Below are 24,071 nucleotides of genomic sequence, written 5' to 3'. Positions count from 1 at the left end.
ATCAACCAGGCTAGAGCGCAATGGTGCAATCACGGCCCCCTGCAGCCTGGATCTCCAAGGCTCAAGAGATCCTCTTAACCTCAGCCTCCCAAGTAGCTGAGATTACAGGCGTGAATCATGTCCAGCTAATTTTTGTATTTTTATTTTTATTTTTTTAATAGAGACAGGGTCCCACTATGTTATGTTGCCCAGGCTGATCTCAAATTCCTGGGCTCAGGCAATCCTCCGGCCTTGCCCACCCAAAGTGTTGGGATTACATGTGTGGACCATCAAACCCAGCCTAATGTACTCCTCTTAAGTTAAAAATTAAATAAGGCTTTTAGTATGCTAGCTCTAAAACTACAATATTTTCTTTACATTATGAATTCACCAGTCCTAAAGTAAAGAATAAGATGAGTGAAAGGAGTCAGTGTTTAACTGGACTAAAGAACATTAACTACTCTGAGTTTTCCTTGAGTAGACATGTCTCTAATTGCTACCTGTCTTATTATAGTTGAATGATGAAATATATAGACATTTGAACAAAATTAAGATCTAGGTTTAACTTGATAGATATTTTCCTCACTCTCTAAAATTAGCCAAACTTTCTCAAGCATTGTATTCTACAGTAACACAAGAAAACAACTGATGAGGGTGCAATAAAGCCTAGTGACATTCCACTCTGAGGTTCTCCTTTCACACAAACTGGTAAACAGAGAATGCTGGCAATTATAATTCAACAATCCTTGGGTATAATTCTAACAAGAGTTCTAAACATAGATTAAAAAGTCATAAATCTTGTTTTTATAGGTCTACATTTAAATTTATAGCAAACACATTTATAATGTGCCTTCTTATGGCCACATTACACACATGTGCCTTTTAGCATTACAGCTACTTACACCAGTACTGCTCTATCACCCAGGCTGCAGTGCAGTGGTGTGATCTCAGCTCACTGCAACCTCCGCCTCCCAGGTTCAAGTGATTCTCCTGCCTCAGCCTCCCAAGTAGCTGAGATTACAGGTGTGCGCCACCATACCCAGCTACTTTTTGTATTTTTAGTAGAGACAAGGTTTCACCATGTTAGTCAGGCTGGTCTCGAACTCCTGACCTCATGATCCGCCTGCCCCGGCCTCTCAAAGTGCTGAGATTACAAGCACGAGCCACCATATCAGCCTAAGTAATGTACATGACCTGGTATATAAATATAACTCAAGAAAAGATTTTAAAATTTTTTTTTTTTTTGAGACAGAGTCTCGCTCTGTCGCCCAGGCTGGAGTGCTGTGGCCGAATCTCAGCTCACTGCAACCTCCGCCTCCCGGGTTTATGCCATTCTCCCGCCTCAGCCTCCCAAAGTGCTGGGATTACAGGTGTGAGCCATGATGCCCGGCCTACAGTCAGCCTTCTATCCTGTACATATGCAGCTAAATATTTTAAAAGACTTAAATAGGTAATAGTCTTTTTTTTTTTTTTTTTTTTTGAAACAGGGTCTCCATCAACCAGGCTAGAGCGCAATGGTGCAATCACGGCCCCCTGCAGCCTGGATCTCCAAGGCTCAAGAGATCCTCTTAACCTCAGCCTCCCAAGTAGCTGAGATTACAGGCGTGAATCATGTCCAGCTAATTTTTGTATTTTTATTTTTATTTTTTTAATAGAGACAGGGTCCCACTATGTTATGTTGCCCAGGCTGATCTCAAATTCCTGGGCTCAGGCAATCCTCCTGCCTTGCCCACCCAAAGTGTTGGGATTACATGTGTGGACCATCAAACCCAGCCTAATGTACTCCTCTTAAGTTAAAAATTAAATAAGGCTTTTAGTATGCTAGCTCTAAAACTACAATATTTTCTTTACATTATGAATTCACCAGTCCTAAAGTAAAGAATAAGATGAGTGAAAGGAGTCAGTGTTTAACTGGACTAAAGAACATTAACTACTCTGAGTTTTCCTTGAGTAGACATGTCTCTAATTGCTACCTGTCTTATTATAGTTGAATGATGAAATATATAGACATTTGAACAAAATTAAGATCTAGGTTTAACTTGATAGATATTTTCCTCACTCTCTAAAATTAGCCAAACTTTCTCAAGCATTGTATTCTACAGTAACACAAGAAAACAACTGATGAGGGTGCAATAAAGCCTAGTGACATTCCACTCTGAGGTTCTCCTTTCACACAAACTGGTAAACAGAGAATGCTGGCAATTATAATTCAACAATCCTTGGTATAATTCTAACAAGAGTTCTAAACATAGATTAAAAAGTCATAAATCTTGTTTTTATAGGTCTACATTTAAATTTATAGCAAACACATTTATAATGTGCCTTCTTATGGCCACATTACACACATGTGCCTTTTAGCATTACAGCTACTTACACCAGTACTGCTCTATCACCCAGGCTGCAGTGCAGTGGTGTGATCTCAGCTCACTGCAACCTCCGCCTCCCAGGTTCAAGTGATTCTCCTGCCTCAGCCTCCCAAGTAGCTGAGATTACAGGTGTGCGCCACCATACCCAGCTACTTTTTGTATTTTTAGTAGAGACAAGTTTCACCATGTTAGTCAGGCTGGTCTCGAACTCCTGACCTCATGATCCGCCTGCCCCGGCCTCTCAAAGTGCTGAGATTACAAGCACGAGCCACCATATCAGCCTAAGTAATGTACATGACCTGGTATATAAATATAACTCAAGAAAAGATTTTAAAATTTTTTTTTTTTTTGAGACAGAGTCTCGCTCTGTCGCCCAGGCTGGAGTGCAGTGGCCGAATCTCAGCTCACTGCAACCTCCGCCTCCCGGGTTTATGCCATTCTCCCGCCTCAGCCTCCCGAGTAGCTGGGACTACAGGCGCCCACCACCTCGCCCGGCTAGTTTTTTTTTTGTATTTTTTAGTAGAGACGGGGTTTCACCGTGTTAGCCAGGATGGTCTCGATCTCCTGACCTCGTGATCCACCCGTCTCGGCCTCCCAAAGTGCTGGGATTACAGGCTTGAGCCACCGCGCCCGGCCAAGATTAAAAAAATTTTTTAAAGCCAGCATTTAATCCCAAAGCACTGATATTTTCTCTTCTATTCCATTATTTTAAAAGTATATTTTTGATTATCCATCAAATTGATTTCACACCCCTCACAAGGGTCATGATTTATATACTGAAAAACATAGGCTGGGCACGGGTGGCTCACACCTGTAATCCCAGCACTTTGGGAGGCCAAGGCGGGCGGCTCACAAGGTCAGAAGATCGAGACCATCCTGGCTAACACGGTAAAATCCCGTCTCTACTAAAAATGCAAAAAACTAGCCCCTCATGGTGGCAGACGCCTGTAGTTTCAGATACTCGGAGGCTGAGGCAGGAGAATGGTGTAAACCCGGGCAGCGGAGCTTGCAGTGAGCCAAGATCGTACCACTGCACTCCAGCCTGGGCGACAGAGCGAGACTCCATCTCAAAACAAAACAAAAAAAAGAGGTTTTTCATCATAATTAAATTTCCACAAACCTTCCCAATCACAAGTATTATAAGCGGAAGTAAAAAATCACATTTTACAGATCTCAAACTTGTCTTCAACATTTAGTTCATTATCTTCACAAAATAGCTCCCCTGCTAAACTCACTAGCTATATGATCTATCCAAGCAGCAACAAGATGGCCAGGCCATGGCAATCCTCTTCCCATTTTCCCTAACCACTCAGGGCTCAACAGCATGGTGAAGCTCAGGTGGGGGTAGGGGATGGAGAGCACAAGGGCTACTTTCCCCCAGTACAACATGGCATCTGAAGCTTGATAGGAGAGCAGAACTGGTGAGACCTGAGGGAATACAGGGAAGGACTGTATTCAGTCAGAATCACTGCTGGAAGAGGAGGAGGAATGCTTGCTATGCTTGTGGTGCTTGTGCATCTTTTTATGAGCTTTCTTCATCTTCTTCTGTATCTTCCTGTCCACTATCACTGCTGGTCTGACCATGCCAGGAGCCAAAGGATTCACAGGAGGCATTCCAGGGGCAGGTGGTAGGTATGGAGGAGGGTAGGGACCTGAGGGTTGGCATCCTGGATACCTTGGCTGTGGCACAGGATGAGGGGCCAACCTGGGGGGAAAGCTGAATTGCCCTGCGGAGCTCCTGGGGGAGGAAGACAGGGACCTGGGGGAAAGGGTGGGTTGATAGGTGGTGGGTGGGCAGGATTGGAACCTACAGGGCACCTGATGTTGGGGGGATATAGATTTGGCCCTGGCTTCCTGGCATTGGGATTCCACATGTTTAGGTGTGTCCTCCAGCCTTTCCACCACCGCCTGGGCTTGATGCATCCTCAAGAGCTTCTTAACTAGTTCCGCCTCCTGTCTGCTCTCTCATCTTCATCATGCAAAAATTAGACTTTCCGTGTTACTTCTGCCTTACTCAAGTATTCAAAGTGGTCCACAGACTACTAGGCTCAGCTCTGAGACCAGAGGCCAGAGTAATGGTAAGGAATCCACTAAATGTACCAAACATTGCAGATGGCGTGTAAAATAGTTCAAACATACATATGATGACAACTACTTATTTGCCAAAGTTATATATGTCACTTAATAAAATACAAATGCATTTCCAAGCATCATGGAATTTACAGGAACATTCTGACACCATCCTGAACAGGCCAACTTCATCGCCTACTAACACCCAACAGAAACCCTCTGCTCCTGACAAAGTAATCTCCTTACCTACACACACAAAAGTTTCACACTAACCTTCAATCCTACTACTCTATTTCTCCTAGCCTGGAATACCCTTCCCTTCTCTCTACTTATCCAAACCTTACTTATCTGGCAAAGCACAATGGCTCATGCTTGTAATTCCAGCATTTGAGGAGGCCAAGGCAGGAAGACACTTGAGCCCAGGACTTCAAGACACCCTGGCCCCTTCTCTATAAAAAATAAATAATTAGCTGGGCATGGTGGCACATACTTGTAGTCCCAGTTACTTGGCAGGGCTGACGTGGGAAGATCGCATGAGCCCAGGTGGCTGAGGCTGCAGCGAGCTATGATCATGCCACTGCACTCCAGCACAGGCGACACAGCGATGTCGTGTCTCAAGCCACTAAAAACAGGCCTTACTTCACCATGCAGGCATGCCTTCACAACCCTTCCCTGTCTTCCTATAGATTTGTGATCTATAGATGTTAGGTGACAGCATAAGAATAATTGTGTTGAATGTTTTGTTGTAATAAAATAAGATTAAAAAGTAAGAATACTTTGGAAGTTTCAAGGTTTTATTTTTTGAATAGCTTTAGGTAAAAATTATGAATAGTAGAACTGGCTGCTACCTCAAATGAGATGTCAATTTTTAGGGATGCCCTATCTGGAAAACACTTTTTCAGGAAATGCAGACCTTGGAATATTGTCACCCTCAGTAGTAGAGCCTTCAAAACAATCTTTCTTTATTCAGAGCTGATTTACACATTAACAATGATTCATCTCTCTGTTTTTGAAGTTATATGAAGTTACCCGGCCTCAGTGTATATAAGCTGGAAAAATACCAAATACATAAAGGTGACAGAGTCAAATTAGACTGTTGGAGACATTTTAAATTATTTGAAAATACATTAACATTATCTGCTACACACTCCTAAAGTTCTCCTTAGCCATCACTGGTGGTGGAACATACCTGTATGAGCTACAGACAAACTTCTTAGGATCACTTCAAGTTTATGAGCTTTAAAATCATTTAAAGAACAATTCCAGGCCAACACGGAATCAAAGTATTTAGTTTCTAGGTACAGTTATTTCCTTAAAACAATATTTAAAGCCGTGAGATTCTGTAATTATAGAGGCAGTAGGAATAAAGAGAAAACAAAAACCAAAACTAAAGCCGTGAGAAATGTCAGGATGATGTAGTGGGGGGAAAACACTTTAGAATGAGTGACCTTAGCTGTAACTAAGTAACTGCTAATATTTTAGCCCCCACTTCATATCCAAGGGTTACTCTAAATCTTTTACGTGAATTATTTCGTTTAACCCACGCACCACCTATTAAGTAGATATTACTATTATCCCCATTTCACAGTTCAGACACTGAGGTTTTTTGAAAGTTACCAAGTCCAAGATCACAAGAAAACAGTAGGGCAGGGACTCACACACCACCTGCCACCTGGAAGTACTAAGTCCTTGCTCCTAACTACTACTTCACTGATCTGGCTTTACGACTTTGTAAGTCATATACCCACCTGGGCCTCAATTTCTTCATCTGTAAAAACAACGCAACGAATGCTACAGTACAGCTCCTTCCAGCTCTGCCTAGCGTGGTTATCATCCACCTTACAATCTACCTGAGCGTCAACAAACCAGTGTCATCCTTTCTTCTAAGTGAATTGTACTCAAACAGCATTTACAATGCACCTACTAGGCGTACGGCCTTGTGCTGCGCGAGCGCCCAAGCCCAACTCTCTCACGGTCTCTGCTCCCGCCCCGGCGCCAGCAGGCTCCCTCTTTCCCCGAGAGTTTCTCCGAGACCTGCGGGGGTCCTTTTTCCCTCCGGACACACAGAAGCCGCCGCCCACCCCCAGCTCTGCTCCCTGAGCCCACTCACCCTTCTGGGGGTCTCTGCTGCAAGGCGCCGCGGGACCCCGCGTCCCCGCTGCCCCGTCCCCCACGGGGGTCCTGTGGTTAGCGCCCGTCTGCGAGCGTTCGGCGACTCTGCCTTTCGCCATGGCAGCTGCAAGGAAGGTGAAAGAAGCGGTGCGGTGCCGCGCCCCCTAAACAACAAAATTCTATCGCAGGCTGCTTACACCGCCGAAGCGCCACAGCCAGAGCCACTTCCGGTGCGACCTCCTCACCCGAGACGACCGCAGCCCAGCTAGCACAGCTACGCCCTGCAACACCCGCAGCGCCCGCCCCAGGCTAAACCCCGCCCCGTGCCGCCCCCGAGCCTCGCGCGCTCGCGCCGGCCCAGTAACCGCGAGACAAGTCAGGGTCCTGGACCGCCCCTTTCAGTGCCCCGCCCCACCCGCGAGAAAGAGGTGGCCACCTGGCGCCTGGGCAAGAGTATGCGCAGTCGCGGCACCCAAGGCACCCGGCTGCGGCTCGCTGTCCCTGGCGTCTAAAGCTCAGCCTTAATTACCCGGAAGTGCGGTCCCAGGGACTTCAAACCTTTTGTCCAGGCCGCCGGAAGTGCCTGTGATTAGTCGGCATTTCGCGGCTGAGGCTGATTCAGCCCATTACATCAGTTCCGCAGCTGCTGTCTTCAATTTGGAGGCGCCAGAGAGTGCTTGGTCTAAATATGGTGGAAAATACAAAGGCTGAGCAAAACCTACCTGAGTTTCAGGAAACTAAGGCTCAGAGAGGGCTACGTAAAACCTGTGAAGGTCACTGGATGGCAGAAATGGGCTTAGAGGCCGGGCGCGGTGGCTCAAGCCTGTAATCCCAGCACTTTGGGAGGCCGAGACGGGCGGATCACGAGGTCAGGAGATCGAGACCATCCTGGCTAACACGGTGAAACCCCGTCTCTACTAAAAAAAAAAAAAAAAAAACTAGCCGGGCGAGGTGGCGGGCGCCTGTAGTCCCAGCTACTGGGGAGGCTGAGGCAGGAGAATGGCGTAAACCCGGGAGGCGGAGCTTGCAGTGAGCCGAGATCTGGCCACTGCACTCCAGCCTGGGCGACAGAGCGAGACTCCAACAAAAAAAAAAAAAAAAAAAAAAGAATGGGCTTAGAATCCAGGTTGTCTTGTTCCCAAAGCTAACCGCTTTGCATTACCTGCTGCCGCCCCCTTACTACTAAACCCAAGTCAGCTCTACATTTAGCTTATTCGTAAACTAAGCGGAAACATGCCTTTTCCACAGGTACTTTTTCTGCTTCGACCCCTCAGAGCACATACAGCTTACTCACCGTGGTTGCCTCTTGAAAGTACTTGAGGCCGGGCGCGGTGGCTCAAGCCTGTAATCCCAGCACTTTGGGAGGCCGAGACGGGCGGATCACGAGGTCAGAAGATCGAGACCATCCTGGCTAACACGGTGAAACCCCGTCTCTACTAAAAAATACAAAAAATTAGCCGGGCGAGGTGGCGGCGCCTGTAGTCCCAGCTACTGGGGAGGCTGAGGCAGGAGAATGGCGTAAACCCGGAGGCGGAGCTTGCAGTGAGCCGAGATCTGGCCACTGCACTCCAGCCTGGGCGACAGAGCGAGACTCCAACAAAAAAAAAAAAAAAAAAAAAAAGAATGGGCTTAGAATCCAGGTTGTCTTGTTCCCAAAGCTAACCGCTTTGCATTACCTGCTGCCGCCCCCTTACTACTAAACCAAGTCAGCTCTACATTTAGCTTATTCGTAAACTAAGCGGAAACATGCCTTTTCCACAGGTACTTTTTCTGCTTCGACCCCTCAGAGCACATACAGCTTACTCACCGTGGTTGCCTCTTGAAAGTAACTTGAGGCCGGGCGCGGTGGCTCAAGCCTGTAATCCCAGCACTTTGGGAGGCCGAGACGGGCGGATCACGAGGTCAGAAGATCGAGACCATCCTGGCTAACACGGTGAAACCCCGTCTCTACTAAAAAATACAAAAAATTAGCCGGGCGAGGTGGCGGGCGCCTGTAGTCCCAGCTACTCGGGAGGCTGAGGCAGGAGAATGCCGTAAACCCGGGAGGCGGAGCTTGCAGTGAGCTGAGATCCGGCCACTGCACTCCAGCCTGGGCGACAGAGCGAGACTCCGTCTCAAAAAAAAAAAAGAAAGAAAGAAAGTAACTTGAAGGCCAGGCGCGGTGGTTCACGCCTGTAATTCCAGCACTTTGGGAGGCCAACGTGGGTGGGTCTTCTGAGGTGAGGAGTTGGAGACCGGCCTGGCCAACATGGTGAAACCCTGTCTCTACTAATAATACAAAAATTAGGCCAGGTGCAGTGGCTCATGCTTGTAATCCCAGCACTTTGGGAGGCCGAGGCGGGTAGATCACCTGAAGTCTGGAGTTCGAGACCAGCTTGGCCACGTCTCTACCAAAAATGCAAAAAATTGGCCGGGCGGCACGATGGTTCAAGCCTGTAATCCCAGCACTTTGGGAGGCCAAGGCGGGCGGATCACCTGAGGTAAGGAGATCAGGACCAGCCTGGCCAACATGGTGAAACCACGTCTCTACTGAAAATACAAAAAAATTAGCCGGGCGTGGTGGTGGACACCTGTAATCCCAGCTACTCGGGAGGCTGAGGTAGGAGAATCGCTTGAACCTGGGAGGCGGAAGTTGCAGTGAGCCCACATTGCGCCACTGCACTCCAGCCTGGGCAACAGAGCGGGACTCCGTCTCAAAAAAAAAAAAAAAAATACAGAAATTAGTCGGACATGGTGGTGCACACTACTCTGGAGGCTGAGGCAGAAGAATTTAAAACCCGGGAGGCGGAGATTGCAGTGAGCCGAGATCGTGACTCTGCACTCCAGCCTGGCGACAGAGCGAGACTCCATCTCAAAAAAAAAAAAAAAAAAAGAATAAAATACCTAGGAATACAGCTAACCAGGGCGGGAGGTGAAAGATCTCTACAATGAGAATTACAAAACACTGATGAAGGAAATTAGAAACAATACAAACAAATGGAAAAATATTCCATGCTCATGATCATGGACAGGAAGAATCGATATTGTTAAAATGGCCAAACTGTCCAAAGCAATTTACAGATTCAATACAGATTCAATGCTGTATCTATCAAACTACTAATGACATTTTTCTTTTTCTCGCTCTTTTTTTTTTTTTTTTTTTTGGTGGCGGGGGGATAGAGTCTCACTCTGTTGTCCAGGCTGGAGTGCAGTGGCACAATCTTGGCTCACTGCAACCTCTGCCTCTCAGGCTCAAGAGATTCTCCTGCCTCAGCCTCCCGAGTAGCTAGGATTACAGGCACCCGCCACTGTTCCCAGCTGATTTTTGTATTTGTAGTGGAGACAGGGTTTCACCAGGTTGGCCAGCCTCCCAAAGGAGGCTGAAGCCGGCAAATCACTTAAGGTCGAGAGTTCAAAAATTCAAATTTTCACAGAATTAGAAAAATACGGCCAGGCACGGTGGCTCACACCTGTACTCCCAGCAATTTGGGAGGCCAAGGTGGGCAGATCACTTGAGGTCAACAGTTTGAAACCAGCCTGGCTAACATGGTGAAACCCCATCTCTACTAAAAATACAAAACAATTAACCAGGTGTGGTGGTGGGTGCCTGTAATCCCAGCTACTGGAGAGGCTGAGGCAGGAGAACTGATTGAACCCAGGAGGTGGAGGTTGCAGTGAGCTGAGATTGCACCACTGCACTCCAGCCTGGGGCGACACAGTGAGACTCCATCTCAAAAAAAAAAAGAAAAAGAAAAAGAAAAAGACATTCTACAGTTCATTTGTAACCAAAAAAGAGCCCAAATAGCCAAAACAATCCAAAGCCAAAACAACTTCAAACCAAACTACAAGGTTACGGTAACCAAGACAGCATGGTTCTGGTACCATAGACCAATGGAATAGATTAGACACACAGACCAATGGAATAGATTAGAAAACCCAAAAATAAAGCCACATGTCTACGACCATCTGATCTTCAACAAAGCCAATAGTAACAAGGAATGGGGAAAGGACACCCTATTCCATAAGTGGCGCTGGTATAACTAGCTAGACATAGACAGAAGATTGAAACTATACCTCTTATACCATATACAAAAATAAACTCAAGATAGATTAAAGACTGAAATGTAAAACCCCGAAACTATAAAAACTCAGAAGAAAACCTAGGAAATACTGTTCTGGATGTGGACCCAGCAAAGACTTCATGATGTCGACTCCGAAAGCAATTGCAACAAAAACAAAAATTGACAAGTAGGACCTAATTAAACTAAAGAGCTGCACAGAAAAATCAATGATCAACAGAGTAAACAGAGAAGCTACAAACTGGGAGAAAATATTTGCAAACTATGCTTCTGACAGAAGTGTAATATTCAGAATCTATAAGAAACTTAAATCAACAAGCAAAACCCAAGGAAACCCATTAAATAATGGACAAGGATTAATTTGTGCAGTGGTAATAGGAAAAAAAAGGAAAAAGATAGGCAAAGGACCTGAATAGACACTTCTCAGAAGAAGACATACATGTGTGGCTAGGCACTGTGGCTCATGCCTACAATCCCAGCACTTTGGGAGACTGAGACAGGCAGATCACCTGAGGTCAGGAGTTCCAGACCAGCCTGGTCAACATGGCTAATCCCCGACTCTACTAAAAGTACAAATATTAGTCAGATGTGGTGGCGCACACCTGTAATCCCAGCTACTCAGGAGGCTGAGGCAAGAGAATCACTTGAACCTGGCAGGCAGAGGTTGCAGTGAGCCAAGATCATGCCACTGCATTCCAGACTGGGTGACAGAGGAATATTCATCTCAAAACAAAAACAAAAACAAAGCAAATCCCAGGTCGGGCGCAGTGACTCACACCCGTAATCTCAGCACTTTGGGAGGCTGAGGTGAGCAGATCATCTGAGGTCGGGAGTTTAACACCAGGCTGGCCAATATGGTGAAACCCCATCTCTACTAAAAATACAAAAAACAGGCTAGGCGTGGTGGCTCACACCTGTAATCCCAGCACTTTGAGAGGCCAAGGCAGGCAGACCACGGGGTCAGAAGATCAAGACCATCCTGGCTAACATAGTGAAGTCCCGTCTCTACTAAAAATACAAAAAAAAAAAAAAATTAGCTGGGCATGGTGGCAGGTGCCTGTAGTCCCAGCTACCCGGGAGGCTGAGGTAGGAGAATGGCGTGAACCCAGGAAGCAGAGCTTGCAGTGAGCCGAGATCGCGCCACTGCACTCCAGCCTGGGTGACAGAGCAAGACTCCATCTCAAAAAAAAAAACAAACAAAAAAATTAGCTGGGCATCATGGCGCATGCCTATAATCCCAGCTAGTTGGTAGGCTGAGGCAGGAGAATCACTTGAGCCCAGGAAGTGGAGGTTGTGGTGAGAGATTGGTCCACTGCACTCCAGCCTGGGCGACAGGGTGAGACTCCGTCAAAAAAAAAAAAAAAAAAAATCCCAGCTAGATTATTTGTGGAATTTGACAAACTGATCCTAAAATTCATATGAAATCCAGGGGACCCCGAATAACCAAACCATCTTTTTTTTTTTTTTCTTTTTAGATGGAGTTTTGCTCTTGTCTCCCAGGCTGGAGTACAATGGCATGATCTCTGTCCACTGTAATCTCTGCCTCCTGGGTTCATACAATTCTCCTACCTCAGCCTCCGGGGTAGCTGGGATTACAGACGCCTGCCATCATGCCCAGCTAATTTTTGCATTTTTAGTAGAGACGGATTTCACCAGGTTGGCCAGGCTGGTCTCGAACCCCTGATCTCAGGTGATCCTCCCACCTCAGCCTCCCAAAGTGCTGGGGTTACAGGGGTGAGCGGCCGCGCCCAGCCTGTATTGTATTTTCTAAAGTTTTTGCAATTGGTTTGTGTTACCTTAATAATTAGAATAAAGCAATTAAAGCAAAAAAGATTTTAAATGCTTGTTAGTGGGCATACAATTTTTGCTATGCTTCTTTAATTTAATATCATGTGGGGCTGGGCGCAGTGGCTCAGGTCTGTAATCCCAGCACTTTGGGAGGCCAAGGCGGGTGGATCATGAGGTCAGGAGTTTGAGACCAGCCTGACAGATATGGTGAAACCCCATCTCTACTAAAAATACAAAAAAATTAGTTGGATGTGGTGATGTGCACCTGTAATCCCAGCGACTCAGGAGACTGAGACAGAAGAATTGCTTGAGGCTGGGAGGCGGAGGTTGCAGTGAGCCAAGATCGTACCACAGCACTCCAGCCTGGGCAACAGAGCAGACTCTATCTCAAAAAATATATATATATAATAATAATTTAGTATAATGTGAAGTCTTCTTACCTCTTCCTTGACTAGAGGAATTCAGTGAAAACAGCATCTTCTCCCTGGGCTGTGGGCAGGAAATGGAACCCCTAAGCTTTGCTTTGCAAGATGAGGAGACCTCAGGCTAAGGTGGGAATGGAAATAGTTTAGAAAAAGAAGAGCAGTTTCTCAGATTGCCAAAGAACAAGAATGTTGTCCTAAAAATAGATTAGAATGTGGTGGCTGGAGTCAGGTATTCTGAACTAAATTTTCAAGTCTTAGTATTCAGGAAGCTGTCAGATAGGGCAGACCAGAAGCCAATGGGATCAGGTTCCTGGAAACCAGCTGGTGAAGCTGGAAAGAAAAAGCCGACTATGGTTGCAGGGTAGCCAGGGTCCGCACCTTCCAATACTGGGGCAGCAGTGAGTTCTGTCCCCAGACGGTTTGGGGAAAGGCCTGGGCTCGTGTCAAGGGCAATCATCCAGGCCAACCTTCCTGGATTGACATCACTCAAGTGCCAAAAGAATGTAGGACGCTCAGCTGGACTCTATTTTGAGACAAGGTCTCACTCAGGCTGGAGTGCAGTGGAATGATCTCGGCTCACTGCAATCTCCGCCTCCTGGGCTCAAATGATCCTCCCACCTCATCCTCCCGAGTAGCTGGGACTACGGGTATGCAACACCATGCCCAGCCAAATTTTTTTTTTTTTTTTTTTTGGTAGAGACAGGGTTTTGCCATGTTACCTAGGCTGGTCTCAAACTCTTAAGCTCAAGTGATCCTCCCACCTCGGCCTCCCAAAGTGCTGGGATTATGGGCGTGAGCCACGGCACCTGGCCTCAGCTGCCTTTCATTTGTACTGGGTGGAGAGAGTGCCGGACAGGAGTCCAGGTGGTTCAGGCTTTGAGGCTTGGCCCTCTGGCCCATATCACTCGATGTGATCTGCCCAGGCCAATAAACAATTCTAGTATCTAGAGAGTCTAAATTACCTGAACAAAATCAGAATATTATTACCTTTTAAAAAGAACAGCTTTAGGCTGGGCACGGTAGCTCACGCCTGTAATCCCAGCACTTTGGGAGGCCGAGGCAGGTGGATCATGAGGTCAGGAGATCGAGACCATCCTGGCTAACATGGTGAAACCCCGTCTCTACTAAAAATACAAAAAAATTAGCTGGGCGTGGTGGCGGGCGCCTGTAGTCCCAGCTACGTGGGAGGCTGAGGCAGGAGAATGGTGTGAACCCGGGAGGCAGAGCTTGCAGTGAGCTAAGATTGCGTCACTGCACTCCAGCCTGGGCGACAAAGCAAGCGACTCCATCTCAAAAAAAAAAAAAAGAAAAGAAAAGAAAAAGAAAAAAAAAAAGGACAGCTTTATTTTCTATTTTTTTTCATAGAACATATCATCATCATTATATTATACGGCATATTTGCATGGATTTATTTGTTTTATGGTCCCTCCCTAATTGGAATCTAAGTTCCATGAGGGCAGGTGACTTTTTCTGCTTCCTTCACTGCTGTCTTTTCAAAGCTTAGGAGAATCCCTGGCACATTATTGCTCAGAAAATCTTTGATGAGTTTGTTGACCAAAAAAAAAAAAAAAAAAAATTGTTACCAAAAGGTCAAAGAGTAAAGTTCAAAAAGTAAAAGTTGGCCAGGCACAGTGCCTCACACCTGTAATCCCAGTACTTTGGGAGGCCAAGGTGGGAGGATCACGAGGTTAGGAGTTTGAGACCAGCCTGGCCAACACTGTGAAATCCCGTCTCTCCTAAAAATACAAAAATTAGCCAGGCATGGTGGCAGGCACCTGTAATCCCAGCTATTCGGGAGGCTGAGGCAGGAGAATCACTTGAATCTGGGAGGCGGAGGTTGCAGTGAGCCAAGATTGTGCCACTGTACTCCAGCCTGGATGACAGAGCAAGACTCTGTCCCCCCCAAAAAATAAGTAAAAATTAAGAGTCCCTATCCGTATCTTTATATAATTCCACTTCCCTAAAAGAGCGACTATAACATTTCTGTGTGCAATATTAATCCTAGAACAATCTGTCTTGTTTACTTCTGTATATCCTAAGCAGAGCACAGTGCCTGGCATACATCAAAGTACTTAATAAAAACTACTTGAAAATTAACTGAATGAGTTGTAAGCAGTTTTGAGGTTGGGGTGGCGTGGTTAGCAGGAAGGGTTGGCAGCTGTAGGCTATTTCCCCAAACAAGTTACGGTGAGCTCCTTGAGTTAGCCATTCATTTATGCACCCCAAGTACCCAGAAGCATGCCTGAACACGCTACCATTTATTTATTGAGCACTTACACAATTACCCAATCATATATTGTCATGAGGAATTTGATACTGCAGACCGCTACACTACTTCTGACTTCCTTGAATAAGGCTCCCTGCCCTATTAAACTGGCCCAGTGCCTTCCTACCAAAGCATGTGGCCTCAGGGCAGAACTCCTACCCCAAGGGGCTCTCTCTGCCTCTTGGCTACTGACCAGGCCAGCAGACACAGACACTCATACTCATGTCCAGCATGTCTGGATGGGACACTGCCCAGTTAGAACCTCTAAGAGACAGTGATCTGTCAGCGTCTCTTTGTGAGGGTGTTGATCGCCTCCTCTTTGGGGGCTTCGTCTGAGAGCTAGCTTCTCTGTGGAAAAGGCAGTCAAAGCCAGAAGAAGTGAGCCACTCAGTCACACTGAAAATACAATGTTGAAGCAGTAACCTGGAATGTGGCAATTTATAGCTGTCACACCACAATCACTAAGTGAAATCACATTTTGCACCAGACTTCCAAGACTTAATCATATGAAAACTATTTTTATTGCTTTGAAAGATTGGTAAAAGCTGTTTGCCTCAAATAAAAAAAGTAAAAAAGTCTATTATAGGATTTCTGTTGAGAAGCACAAATATACAAGGCAAAGTGGTTCTTTTCTTTTCTTTTCTTTTTTTTTGAGATGGAGTTTCGCTCTTGTTGCCCAGGATGGAGTGCAATGGCGCGATCTTGGCTCACCACAACCTCCGCCTCCCAGGTTCAAGGGATTCTCCTGCTTCAGCCTCCTGAATAGCTGGGATTACAGGCATGCACCACCACACCCAGCTAATTTTGTGTTTTTAGTAGGGACGGGGTTTCTCCAGGTCTCAAACTCCTGACCTCAGGTGATCTGCCCGCCTCGACCTCCAAAAGTGCAGGGATTACAGGCTTGAGCCACTGTGCCCAGCCCAAAGTGGTTATTTTCTATTTTACATCAGAATATATTTAATTATCAATAAAGTGACGTGCTAAGCATAGAAGAGTGACTTAGGTGGATTCCTTGATAGTTAAAAACTTTATTAAATCAACAAAACAAAATCAAATTTCCTAGAATTTACCTTCATGAGAGTAAAACTTCTTAGCAAGACTGGTATACTTTTTTTTTTTTTTTGAGAGGGAGTCTCGCTGTTGTCCCCCCGGGCTGGAGGGCAGTAGTGCAATCTCAGCTCACTGCAACCTCCACCTCCCGGGTTCAAGTGATTCTCCTGCCTCAGCTTCCCAAGTAGTTGGGACTACAGGCGCATGCCACCATGCCTGCCTAATTTTTTGTATTTTTAGTAGAGACGGGATTTCACCATGTTAGCCAGGTTGGTCTCGATCTCCTGGCCTCCTGATCCGCCTGCCCTCCCAAAGTGCTGGGATTACAGGCGTGAGCCACCGCGCCCGGCCAGGACTGGTACACTTTTAGGTTCCGGTTCAGCTTTGTTTTCTCCTTCAAGAAGACAAGAGAAATGTCACAACTATTTGCCATATAGTATTCAATCCTGTATTAGAAATAAACAAAGACCGGCTGGGCGCGGTGGCTCAAGCCTATAATTCCGGCACTTTGGGAGGCCGAGACAGGCGGATCACGAGGTCAGGACATCGAGACCATCCTGGCTAACACTATGAAACCCCGTCTCTACTAAAAATACAAAAAACTAGCCGGGCGAGGTGGCAGGTGCCTGTAGTCCCAGCTACTCAGGAGGCTGAGGCGGAAGAATGGCGTAAACCCAGGAGGCGGAGCTTGCAGTGAGCTGAGATCCGGCCACTGCACTCCAGCCTGGGCGACAGAGCGAGACTCTGTCTCCAAAAAAAAAAAAAAAAAGTTAAAGTAAAAAAAAAAAAAAAAAAATGAAATAAACAAAGACCGAATGTGGTGGCTCACACTGGTAATCCCAGCATTTTGTGAGGCTGAGGCTGGTGGATCACCTGAGGTCGGGAGCTTGAGACCAGCCTGACCAACATGGAGAAACACCCTCTCTACTAAAAATACAAAATTAGCCGGGCGTGGTGGCACATGCCTGTAATCCTAGCTACTCAGGAGGCTGAGGCAGGAGAATCGCTTGAACCCAGGAGGCAGAGGTTACAGTGAGCCAAGATCATGCCATTGCACTCTAGCCTGTGCTATAAGAGTGAAACTCCATCTCAAAAAAAGAAAGAAAAATAACAACAATAAAACTAATCAGCTATAAGATGCTATTGGAACAAGTGGGGAAATTTTAGTATGGATTTAACATTAGATAATAGCATTAAGTTGCCAGGCATAGTGCCTTACGCCTATAATCCCAGCACTTTGGAAGGCCAAGGAAGGAGGATCACTTGACCTCAGAAGTTCAAGACCAGCCTGGTCAACATAGGGAGATGTCATCTCTATAAAATATAAAAATAAAATTAGACGACTAGGCACAGTGGCTCATGCCTGTAATCCCAGCACTTTGGGAGGCCAAGCCGGTGGATTACTGAGGTCAGGAGTTCACAACCAGCCTGACCAACATGGAGAAACCCTGTCTCTACTAAAAATACAAAATTAACCGGGTGTGGTGACACATGCCTATAATCCCAGCTACTCGGGAGGCTGAGGCAAGGAGAATTGCTTGAACCCGGGAGGCAGAGGTTGTGGGGGGCCGAGATCACGCCATTACACTCCAGCCTGGGCAACAAGAGAGAAACTCCATCTCAATAATAATAATAATAAAATAAATAAATAAATAAATAAAAATAAAATTAGCCGGGTGCGGTGGTGTGTGCCTGTGGTCACAGCTACTTGGGAGGCTGAGGTGAGAGGATTGCTTGAGCCAGGGAGATCGAGGCTGCAATGAGTCATGATCATGCCCCTGGACAACAGAGCAAGGCTGTCTTAAAAAAAAAAAAAAAAGCATTGATTCAATATTAAGTTTCTCTAGTATGGTAATTATTCTGTAGTTACATATGAGAACATCTTTGTTCTGAAGGGCTACATCTTAAAGAGTTTGGGGGTAAATGTTAATGATGACTACAACTTACTGTCAACTGGTTCAGCCAAAAAAAGCGAGAGTGTGAGTGTGTGTGTGTGTGTGTGTGTGTGTGTGCAGGGAGAGAGAGAGAGAGAAAGCAAATATGGGAAAAATGTTAGCAGTTAGGCAATCTAGACAAAGAGCATATGGGTGGTCATACTATTCTTGCAACTTTTCTTCAGGTTTGAAAATTTTTAAAATAAAAAGTTGGGAAATTATATATATACATATACATATATATCTATTTGCATACTATACTTAAGGCCTACAGTTTTTACATACTTAGTATCCTTTTCTTTCTCCCTATGATTACAGACCTATCACATTGCCCCCTCCCAATCATAGGACCTCTTTACCTGGCCACAGTGAGTGGCCAAAGGCAATGGTGATAACTCAAAGTATTTAATAGTTGGCAGGTCAGAGGTTGTTACCAATCAGAGTAGACACTAGATAGATGCTGGTACCTGGGCACACTGGTTGAATATAAGTGCTGGTCCAAAAGTGGGCATGTGACACACGATGAGCCAATCCAAGTCCTTCCCATGGATTTTTGAAATTAGTCCTTAAAAATAGTGAGAGATTCCATAAGCTGTGAAGTCCTAGGGTAAGCTTCACTTCTCCCTTTCTCAGGGTTTGTTTATATGAACCAACAAATTATCCTTCTGGAGCTTACACTAGTTTGATCTGGACTTCTGTCACTTGTAACCAAAAAGTTTTTAAATTTATTTTCCCAGAATTTATTTATTTATTTGTTTGTTTGTTTGTTTGTTTGCGTGTTTGCTTATTTTATATATATTTTTTGGAGATGGAGTTTCCCTTTTGTCCCCCAGGCTGGAGTTCAATGGTGCGACCTTGGCTCACTGCAACCTCTCCCTCCAGGATTCAAGGAATTCTCTTGCCTCAGGCTCTTGAGTAGCTGGGATTACCGGCACGTGCCACCATGCCAAGCTAATTTTTGTATTTTTAATAAAGACAGGGTTTCACCATGTTGGCCAACCTGGTCTCAGACTCCTGATCTCAAGTGATCTGCCCACCTTGGCCTCCCAAAGTGCTAAGATTACAGACGTGAGCCACCATGTCTGGCTATTTTTCCAGAATTTAATTAAGGATATAAAACATTATTATTATTACTATAGAACTAGATTTGTGGCCAGGCATGGTGACTCACGCCTGTAATCCCAGCACATTGAGGGGTTGAGGCAGGCAGATCATGAGGTCAGGAGATCGAGACAAGCCTGGCCAATATGGTGAAACCCCCGTCTCTACTAAAAATTCAAAAATTAGCCAGGTGTGGTGGCGCACGCCTGTAATCCCAGCTACTTGGGAGGCTGAGACAGAAGACTCACTTGAACTGGGGAGGTGGAGGTTGCAGTGAGCTAACATCATACCACTGCACTCCAGCCTGGGCAACAGAGTGAGGCTCCCTATCAAAAACAAAACAAAACAGGCCAGGCATGGTGACTCACGCCTGTAATCCCAGCACTTTGGGAGGCTGAGATGGGTGGATCACGAGGTCAGGAGATCGAGACCATCCTGGCTAACACAGTGAAACCCTGTCTCTTTTGTATTTCTAAAAATACAAAAAATTAGCTCAGTGTGGTGGCTGGCGCCTGTAGTCCCAGCTACTCGGGAGGCTGAGGCAGGAGAATGGCATTAACCCAGGAGGTGGAGCTTGCAGTGAGCTGAGATTGAGCCACTCCAGTCTGGGCGACAGAGCGAGACTCCATCTCAAAAAAAAAAAAAAAAAAAAAAACTAGACTGTGGTTTTGTTAATTTAGTCTTCTCTCCAAAACAAACAATTAAAAATTAATATGGGCTGGGCGCAGTGGCTCATGCCTGTAATCTCAGCGCTTGGGAGGCTGATGGGGGCAGATCACGAGGTCAGCAGTCTGAGAACAGCCTGGCCAAGATGGTGAAACTCCATCTCTACTAAAAATACAAAAATTGGCCAGGCATGGTGGCGGGTGCTTGTAATCCCAGCTACTCGGGAGGCTGAGGTGGAAGAATCGCTTGAACCTGGGAGGCAGAGGTTGCAGTGGGCTGAGATCTCAACATTGCACTCCAACCTAGGGGACAACAGTGAAACTCCGTCTCCAAATAAATAAATAAAATTGAAATAAAAATAATTTTCTTTTTTTTTTTTTTTTTTTTGAGACAGAGTCTCGCTCTGCCATCCAGGCTGGAGTGCAGTGGCACGATCTCAGCTCACTGTAAGCTCCACCTCGGGTTCATGCCATTCTCCTGCCTCAACCTCCCGAGTATCTGGGACTACAGGCACCCACTGCCTCAACCTCCCCAGTATCTGGGACTACAGGCACCCACCACCAGGCCCGGCTAATATTTTTTTTTGTATTTTTAGTAGAGACGGGGTTTCACCGTGTTAGCCAGGATGGTCTCGATCTCCTGATCTTGTGATCCACCCATCTCAGCCTCCCAAAGTGCTGGGATTACAGGCTTGAGCCACCACGCCCGGCTAAAAATAAAAATTAATAGAAAATTTGGCCGGATGTGATGGCTCATGCCTGTAATCCCCGCACTTTGGGAGGCTGAGATGGATGGATCACTTGAGGCCAGCAGTTCGAGACTAGCCTTGCCAACAGAGTGAAATCCTATCTCTACTAAAAATAGAAAAAATTAGCCAGGTGTGGTGGTGCACATCTGTAATCCCAGCTAGTCAGGAGGCTGAGGCATGAGAATCCCTTGAACCCAGGAGGTGGAGGTTGCAATGAGATGAGATCACAGCACTGCACTCCAGCCTGGGTGACAGAGTGAGACTGTCTCAAAAATAAAAAAAAAAATTAATAGAAAACTTGATTTCCCAGCTCATGCCTGTAACCCTAGGACTTTGGGAGGCCAAGGGGGACAGATCATGAGGTCAGGATATTGAGACCATCCTGGCCAACATGGTGAAACCCTGTCTCTACTAAAAATACAAAAAAATTAACTGGGCGTGGTGGCATGCGCCTGTAATCGCAGCTACTCCGGAGGCTGAGGTAGGAGAATCACGTGAACCCAGGAGGTGGAGGTTGCGGTGAGCTGAGATCGCACCACTGCACTCCACCCTGGTGACAGAGGGCTACCAACAGTAGGAGAACAAAACTGAACCAGAGTGGTAGACACCAGGGATGCCTCCTAAACAACAGGTGACCCTGCCTCAACCTGGAGGAAGAACCCTGACCGCCTCATCTCTCTCCCTGACCTCTTGCCCAGAACAGGGAAGGAGACAAGCTGTGCTGGGCATGGCCTGGCCTCCACCTGCCTTCTAGGGCACCAGAGTGGGAGGAGGATGGAAAATGTCAACCACTCTCCTCTTGCCGTAAGTGTAGCTTGGGTTAGAGAGGCAGAGAGCTTTAAACCAATGATGAGATTGACGTTTTAAACAGACAGAGCTGAAATTTAGTAATCAAGTCATAGGATGTGCCCCAGATTTCATAAGGTACAAGAGAGGTGGATTTACTGCAACATAGTTGAAAGGGATAATTAAAAATGATAACATTTAATAATTACTGACCAGTCGCAGTGGCTCACACCTGTAATCCCAGCACTTTGGGAGGCCGAGGCAGGCGGATCACTTGAGGCCAGGAGTTTGAGACCAACCTGATTATACCTGTCCTGAGATTTCTTAGTAAGCCAGTTACCCATATGTTTGGGGCCTACCACATATCAAGACCATGTAATGTGTCAGTTGAGAGCTCTCTCTTCTGCTTAAGAATAAAATCCCGGCCAGGTATGGTGGCTCACACCTGTAATCCCAGCACTTTGGGAGGCCCAGGTGGGCAGATCACTTGAGGCCAGGAGTTTGAGACTAGTATGGCCAAAATGGTGAAACCTCGTCTCTACTAAAAATACAAAAATTAGACAGGTGTTGTGGCTCATGTCTGTAATCCTAGCTACTCAGGAGGTTGAGGCAGGAGAATCACTTGAATCTGGGAGGTAGAGGTTGCAGTGAGGAGAGATTGTGCCACTCCCAAATACTTTGGGAGGCTGCTTTCTGATGTAAATTGTTTGCTGTTAAAACATGGGGTTAGAGAGACAGGAACAGCAAGCAGGCAGAGCTGATGCTCTCTTAACTCCTCTTGGTAGGTGAGTGAATTTGGCCTTTATTCTACAACAAAAGCTGGACTTACCTTTAAAATGTCTGCTTTGAACAAGCTAAGATTTATCGGAATTCATGTCCTGAGAGATTTTATTTTATTTTATTTTATTTTTTCTGAGACAGGCTCTGGTGGCTCTCTTGCCTAGGCTGGAGTGCAGTGGTAACATCTCAGCTCACTGCAACCTCCGCCTCCCTGGTTCAACTGATTTTCTGTGTCAGCCTCCTGGCTAACGGGGATTACAGGTGAGTACCACCAGGCCCAGCTAATTTTTTGTGTTTTTAGTACACACAGGATTTCACCATGTTGGACAGGCTGGTCTTGAACTCCTAACCTCAAGTGATCTGCCCACCTCAGCCTCCCAAAGTGCCTGGCCCTAAAGGTGTTATTCTTAAACTACATTGTCTCTTGCCAGAGATTTCTGCAGTTTTTTCAGTTCCTTTTGTAATTCAGTTTGACAAATATTATTGACTACCAGAACTGTTGCAATGAACTGTGTTCAATGGTCCTTCCCTCAAGAAAAATCACACTCTACTAGGACAGAAAGAAAAATACATAACTAGCAGTAACTCAAGTCAGATTGTAATATTTGTTCTAGTGGTGCTATGGCAGTCCAAAGAAATGAATGTGCAGTCTTTTTTTTTTTTTTTGAGACAGGGTCTGGCTCTGTCACCCAGGCTGGAGTGCAGTGGCACAATCTCAGCTCACTGCAACCTCTACCTCCTGGGTTCAAGTGATTCTCCTGCCTCAGCCTCCTGACTAGCTGGGATTATAGGTACTCACCACCACACCTGGCTAGTTTTTGTGTGTTTTTTTTTTTTTTGGTACAGGCAGGGTTTTGCCTTGTTGGCCAAGCTGGTGTTGAACTCCTGACCTCAGGTGATCCTCCCACCTCGGCCTCCCAAGTGATGGGATTATAGGAGTGAGCCCCCGCAGCCGGCCTGAATGTTCATTCTTCACAGGGTTTGTCAGGACCTTCATGAAGGCCTTATGGAGGAATTAGCATGTTGCTTGGATTTTGAAAAGATAAATAGGATTTAGATAGGACAAAATGGGAAAACAGCGTTCTGGAGAGAAGGACACCAAATCAAGGGTCCAGCATGGTGGCTCATGCCTATAATCCCAGCACTTTGGGAGGCCAAGGCAGGCTGATCACTTGAGGTCAGGAGCTGGAGACCAGCCTGGCCAACATGGTGAAACTCCATCTCTACTAAAAATACAAAAATTAGCCAGACCTGGTGGCACACGCCTGTAGTCCCAGCTACTCTGGAGGCTGAGGCAAGAGAATCACTTGAACCCAGTAGGCAGAGGCTGCAGTGAGCCAAGATGGCACCACTGCACTCCAGCCTGGGAAACAGCAAGACCCTGTCCCACAGGCACACAAAAAAAGAAAACATTGAAGACAAACAGGGACATTTTAATGTAATCTAAATAGTAGATACTATTGAGGAATTATTGTTTATTCTCTTAGTTATACTAATGGTCAATTGGTCACTTTTTAAAAATGCCCATATCAGTTCAAAAAAAGAAAAAGAGGAAAAAAATGGGAGGGGGCAGGGGATGAAATATGAGAGATACAAATAATAAATATTGAAAAATTATCACCAGATGCCATGGCTCAAGCCTGTAATCCCAGCACTTTGGAAGGCTGAAGTGGGAAGGTCACTTGAGGGCAGGAGTTTAAGACTAGCCTGGGCAACATATCTAGACCCCATCTTTGCAAAACATTTAAAAAATTAGCCAGGTGTGGTGTCTTACACCTGTAGTTCCAGCTACTGAGGAGGCTGAGGCAGGAGGATCTCTTGAGCCAAAGAGTTCCAGGCTGCAGGGTGCTAAGATTGCACCACTGCATTCCAGCCTGAGCAGCAGAGCAAGACTCTGTCTCTTAAAATACTGCTACTAATAATACTGAATTTCCTCAGTAAA

General features: G+C 46.0%; 1 protein-coding gene and 1 pseudogene across 7 annotated transcripts in view; both read right to left on the bottom strand.

Annotated features, from left to right (window-relative positions):
- TMEM41B (transmembrane protein 41B) overlaps window positions 1–7,171 on the bottom strand; it is a 33,819-nt gene extending 26,648 nt beyond the window's left edge. For 2 of the 6 annotated variants that reach the window (XM_033204487.1, XM_033204489.1), the window contains exon 1: window positions 6,526–6,891. In XM_033204487.1, the coding sequence (XP_033060378.1) occupies window positions 6,526–6,646 (121 nt within the window). In that variant the 5' untranslated portion in view covers window positions 6,647–6,891. Of the gene's footprint in view, window positions 1–6,525 lie in introns of all 6 variants that reach the window. The other 4 variants (XM_033204485.1, XM_033204484.1, XM_033204486.1 and 1 more) reach the window with 4 other exon arrangements.
- On the bottom strand, window positions 3,402–4,787 carry LOC117080019 (annotated as a pseudogene). Its single transcript, XR_004435680.1, has one exon. The product of XR_004435680.1 is annotated as a proline-rich protein 13-like (transcript).
- Window positions 7,172–24,071: the final 16,900 nt, after the last annotated feature.

This window comes from Trachypithecus francoisi, unplaced genomic scaffold (genome assembly GCF_009764315.1).
Source record: "Trachypithecus francoisi isolate TF-2019V2 unplaced genomic scaffold, Tfra_2.0 Lachesis_group8, whole genome shotgun sequence".
Taxonomy (NCBI): Eukaryota; Metazoa; Chordata; class Mammalia; order Primates; family Cercopithecidae; genus Trachypithecus; species Trachypithecus francoisi.
This window is presented reverse-complemented; position numbering and strand designations above follow the sequence as displayed.